General features: G+C 32.5%; 1 protein-coding gene across 1 annotated transcript; it reads right to left on the bottom strand.

Annotated features, from left to right (window-relative positions):
- Window positions 1-2,177: 2,177 nt before the first annotated feature.
- Window positions 2,178-5,065, bottom strand: LOC130946217 (uncharacterized). Its single transcript, XM_057874889.1, has 11 exons — window positions 4,916-5,065; window positions 4,535-4,802; window positions 4,352-4,448; window positions 4,132-4,253; window positions 3,954-4,038; window positions 3,728-3,860; window positions 3,542-3,593; window positions 3,189-3,298; window positions 2,895-3,095; window positions 2,455-2,760; window positions 2,178-2,348 (listed from the first exon to the last, which is right to left on the bottom strand). Exons 1-11 carry the CDS (start codon window positions 5,063-5,065, stop codon window positions 2,178-2,180), a joined length of 1,695 nt encoding a protein of 564 aa, XP_057730872.1.
- Between the last annotated feature and the right edge of the window lie 388 nt (window positions 5,066-5,453).

Below are 5,453 nucleotides of genomic sequence, written 5' to 3'. Positions count from 1 at the left end.
TTTGATTTAAAATAAGACAAAGTTATGCAAAGATATATTCAACAACCATATATAGAAAAGAAAATATTCATGTAATAAAAATTCAATTAATTATTTAAGAATGAATACATAAGGTAAACATTACATGGGATAATTGAAGAAGTTGAAAAAAAAAACCAATTTTGACAAAGGAACTAAAAAAAATAATTATATGGAATAGATAGAAGATTTGCAAAAATTAAAAGAATGGACAAATTAATTAAACATTTTTTTAATGTAAAACCACTAATTATGACATAAAACTATAGCTATAAGAATTAGACCAGATCTGCCGATTCAGCCTATTAAACCGACGAACCGCACGAACCGATAGTATAACCAGATCAAGTTTAGGTTTGAACCGAAGAAGGATGTGAACCGCTTAAAACCGGCCAGTTTTCCAAAAAGCGAACAAAACCAACTAAAACCTTCAATAACCAAAAAGGATGTAGTCCTTATGTATGTTTGAAAGAACTATATAAATTAAACATATCTACTGATCTAAACAATTCAATAAAGAATTTTACAATGATATTAATTATATTTACCACATACGATAGATGGTCAGGCTTACAGTAGCTAATCTAATTACCTTCAATGACTGTGTGCTTTGAATCAACTATTAGGTACTTCAATAACTTTCAGCCATGTATCAACAACTAAACAATTTCACGATTACATTACCTAATTTAATAACAACTTATCACAATTTAGGGTTATTATAATTACCTTACATCACGTTTAATTATACAAAATATTAATTGAGTTGTCAAATTAAAAAGAGACCCAGTACAAAAGTCTAGACATATGTTTAATTAGTAACTCACTGGCCTACTAATAGTTAAAATAACCCTTTTAGGTTTAAAAGCATAAAAAAACAATAATAAATGACTTAAATACATTTCCTATTACATATAAACCAAAGAAACTTAAAATATAATTTAACAGAAAAGAATCAAAATGGGACAAAATACTTAAATATATTATTATACCTGACAAAGTCAAATGTGAACTCTGATTAACATTCTGGGACACCTCAAATAAATTTTCTAAAACATAAGAAGAAATAGAGACATTGAAAACATATAAAATAAAAAAATAGATTATTAGAAACAAAAAGATTAAATACAAAAATATAAAGAGAGCAATAAAAATTACCCATATAATCATTCAAAGAGAAAACAGGCACCGAGGAATCAAGGACCTCTAAAGCATTACAAAACAAAACAAAAAAATTACAAACAATCGCATATATATCAAATCAGTAAAAATTGGAGTATAAACCACTAAAAATATCATGAATCTCAATCCAAAACTAACCTCTTGCATTTCGATGATGAGTTTGTGTTCGCTTTCTTTTTAAACAATTTCGCCTATACTCTCTAGCACGAACTGAGTTATGAGACATCTTTGTTACTCGAACTAAACAGAAAAAAAGGTTGAAATGTGGAAAGCAAGGAGTAAACCTAATTCATTGAAAAGAGAGATGCACATACTTAAGTTTCTATAAGCAACAAATGAAAAAAAAATAATAACAAAAAAAAGGGAGAGGACGAGGGGAATGAATCGGGGAAAAAGATTTGAAACACACCAACAAAAAACTGATACAACCATGCACACCTTTGATAAGAGACAAAATGAAGGAAAATAAAGTTTTATAACTATCACAAATAACTAACGGGCATCAACATCAACATGAAAAGCAAAAATTGTACAACAATAAACAAATAAATAAATAAATACAAAAGAAGAACTGCTGCATTTCATTAAAATTTGACAGATAGTATCTACACAAATACATATGGCTATCTCCCATATGATAAGGAGGATTTCAACATCTGGCTACATATTATAGTATGTAACCTAAAGAGACTACAACATTGAAAATGTGTCCAATCCCTAGCAAAGTCACTATTACAAAAAGGAGGAGTTCAGAATAGACATACTTGGCACATTACACGAGCAATCACAAAAGCAAAACCCCTATAAATAACAATCCTATTTGTTGGACACAATCCAAAAAAGTCAAATCAAAATAACATCAAGCCAGCATGATTACATGTCCATCTATTTGGAACCACAAGCCTTCCTAAATACTTATAGATAAACTATATAAGACACCTACACCTAGACACAGCAGCTCAATTCCAGACCTTCAATCAAACTCCATTAACCTTAGCAACCTTCAACCCACGCACATCTGCATCAACAGCAACCTCTTCAAACTGAAGATTCAAATTTCTCTTACTCTTGGAGGTCACAACATGATTTTCATGGGTAAGCTTCTCCCCATTTTGGGAAGGTGCTTCAAGAACATGGGACAACAGCTCCTATGAGAAAGAAATTAAAAAAACGTATGAATCTCACTGAAGAATGCAAAATACAATTAGAAACAACACACATAAGAATGAGGAATAAAATATTATACATCAGCACCTGAGTTTCTTTTTCGGTTGAGCTAAGCAATATATCGATTTCAGCAGAAAGATCATCACTAAGAGTATCATTGCTGGGAGTTTTCTCTTCATTTCCATGCTCACCATCAATTAAGCCAACAAATTCAGTCCCCACAGAAATAACAGGCTGTTTTTCAGCCAAAAAATCTATAAGAACTGGGGATTTACACAAAATCCCAACATAATCACCAGCATCTTTCTCAGTTTTGATAAAACTATCAGAAGACTCCTTCTTAATACCAACATCAGCTTTTCCAGCAGGAACAGATTTGTGTAAATCATGCTCCTATTCATATGCAATAAGAGTTTAAATAGGTAATGATCATAACAGAAATTGACAACAGCACAATAAAGAAACAAAAAAATATGAAATTAATGATGAATTAACAGGATCTAAAAACATTTGCATGTATATCTAACCTTTTTTGGAGAACACTCATCATCAGCATCATAATTGGGAAGTTCAAACATCGCAATGATCGTGGAATCATCCCAAATTCTCGTAACTCGGAAAGTCCCATAAAATGTATCATGTGGGACACCTTTGGTATCAACCTTGAGCAGCAACTTCTTTCCAATGAGCCCTTGGAATATGGGAGGATAAGTATCCCCACATATAACCTATTTTGAAAGTAACACATAAGAAATATTGTTTGAATAAGGAACATGCCATCCCATAAAGTGAAAACACATGAAAAAAAACTAACAACATACACTTGCATCTCTTTGAACTTCAGTAAACAAATCAGCACATGATTTCTTAGGCAAATAGGAAGCCTCACGATCAAACAGAAGGAAAATACCCTCCCCAGTATGATCTTCAACTGTCACTTTAATTTTAAATCTGGAGAGAGAAGAACAAAGGGGGAACACAATGATTCAAATACATAATACCAAGAAACCTTATTTTTATAAACAGCCCACTCTACAAAATGAGAACACATTTTTCAATAAAAATTCTGACCTTGGAGTGACATTAATTATGTGCTTCAAACAAAAATCACAGTAATAGGCACCATTTTGAGGATAGATACCCTTTCCACACACACAAGCAGACTACCACCAACCTCCATCCTCAACAATACCTTGGATTGCTCCAAAAATGATAAAAGAACCCTCCTATCCAATAGGCATTTCAAAGTTAATTAACAACAGGAATGGAAAAACAGATCTGGAAATCCTTGTTTCATTTTCTTTTTCGCTCACTTGTGTATAAAATAAACAAAAACAGAACTAACTCAAAAGAAGACAACCTGATTCTTATCTTGAAGCTCTTCAATAGTGCATTTTCTAGTAAGACGCATGAAATCATCTTCCAAGGAGAGAACTTTACCCTCATTTGCAATAAACAGTGGCTGGGTACCACTGACACCTTGCTCAATCATACTAAAAGAAAATTAATGCAAATAGTTGTAATTGTTACTCCAGATTGCTTGTAAAAAAAATACAATAAACATCAACAAAAGAAAGCATGCTAACCTCTGCCTGAATTCAACAACTTCAGGAATATCAGGATTAAATAACATTTGTGTCGCATACATCACATTTTGAAGACCTACTTGACCTACACAGAAACAAAGAAAGAGTCTAGCAAAACTTTCTTGGAGACAACACCTACAGCAGCCATGAGATGTACAGAAAAAAAAAAACAACATACCCCGAAAGAACTTGACTTTTGCAAGTTGAATAACTACAACAGGCTGCTCCACATATCCAGAGGCAAGGAAATGATTTACTTGATTAACATAATCCCCAAACAATGCACATCGCACTGTAAGACTGAAACTCAAAAGATCACAAAGAATCAAACAGAAAACAAGCAAAAAAGATAATTAAAAGATAAAGAGAAAGCACCAGAAATGACTTAAGAAACATACTCTTTTGAAGTTAATTCCAATGCAATCATTTTCACAATTTTTCCTTCTCTTGCATATTCTTTCTCTTCTCCAACTGAAGTTAAAAGTCCAATGACATCTATTCCAAATAAACACAACCTATTAACTATTAAAAGGATTTGTTTAAAAAACTTAAAAAACAGAACAGCAGCAAGATATACACACCAACTAAAAAATCATAATCTTCGGTCATGTTCAGCAGCTCAGAAAAAGGAAACATGTTGAAACAAGTCTTAGGGATAACATCTTCATCAACAGCTACAACAGTGGTTCGGTGAAGGAAAACCAATTTGAATTCATGGGAAGTTGCTCTATAACTACCATGATTTGAGACAACACTAAAATATGCCATTCTATAAACTTGTCCTTCAACTATATGATCCCTAAACCTATTAAGGAGTGGTTTCTTGACTGTAGCTTGAATTTTTCCACACTATAAATGGAACAAAACAACAAATCAGATTAATGAAACACATAATTTTAATTTGAAAACTTAAAAAACAGCAAGTAAGACCATATTTAAAAGAGAAACTAATAGGGGCTAACATGTTCATCAAGGAGAATCATCTCCATTGAGTTAGGAACCTCATGGTTACCAAAAGAGGGTACAACCCAAAGCCTTAGAACCCTAACTTTCAGCCTCCAAGCCTCTCTAGGAGGATGCATCTTAGAAATCATATCAAATGGTGGAGGCATTGCAGTAAAAAGAAAGGAGATAAAGAGACTTGATGAAATATATGTAAATGTAAACACTTCAATTCTGAAATAATTTCAGCTTAGGAGCAAACACAACAAATCAGAATGTTTGTGCATTCAATGTGCTTCACCAACCATCCTTTTATAGAAAAAATCCAGGATACAATCTCACCTTTTTGAATTCAAATCAAATTGAGGAGGGAAATGCAGGGTAGTGGAGTTGAATAACCAAATTTTTCATTTAATGAGGAAGAAGAAATGAATGAATTGATATCAATCACATCACCACTAACCAAATAGGTTAGATAGAAAGCCCATACCATGTTATACGCATTCCCACAATCTCATCCCCATTTAATGGAAGATAGACAACTAATGATAGCACCAA

Source organism: Arachis stenosperma, chromosome 8, assembly GCF_014773155.1.
Source record: "Arachis stenosperma cultivar V10309 chromosome 8, arast.V10309.gnm1.PFL2, whole genome shotgun sequence".
In the NCBI taxonomy this organism is placed as follows: domain Eukaryota; kingdom Viridiplantae; phylum Streptophyta; class Magnoliopsida; order Fabales; family Fabaceae; genus Arachis; species Arachis stenosperma.
Note: the sequence above shows the minus strand (reverse complement) of the source record. Positions and strands in the feature narration are given on the sequence as shown.

Bases quoted from the DNA above. Each gene is read 5' to 3' on its own strand.
- LOC130946217 (XM_057874889.1), bottom strand. From the start codon at position 5,065: ATGCCTCCACCATTTGATATGATTTCTAAGATGCATCCTCCTAGAGAG. The intron at 3,861-3,953 runs GTTAGCATGCTT...ATTTTCTTTTAG, and splicing joins GTTGTTGAATTCAGGCAGAG to TATGATTGAGCAAGGTGTCA. The intron at 2,349-2,454 runs GTGCTGATGTAT...TCTTTCTCATAG, and splicing joins CAACCGAAAAAGAAACTCAG to GAGCTGTTGTCCCATGTTCT.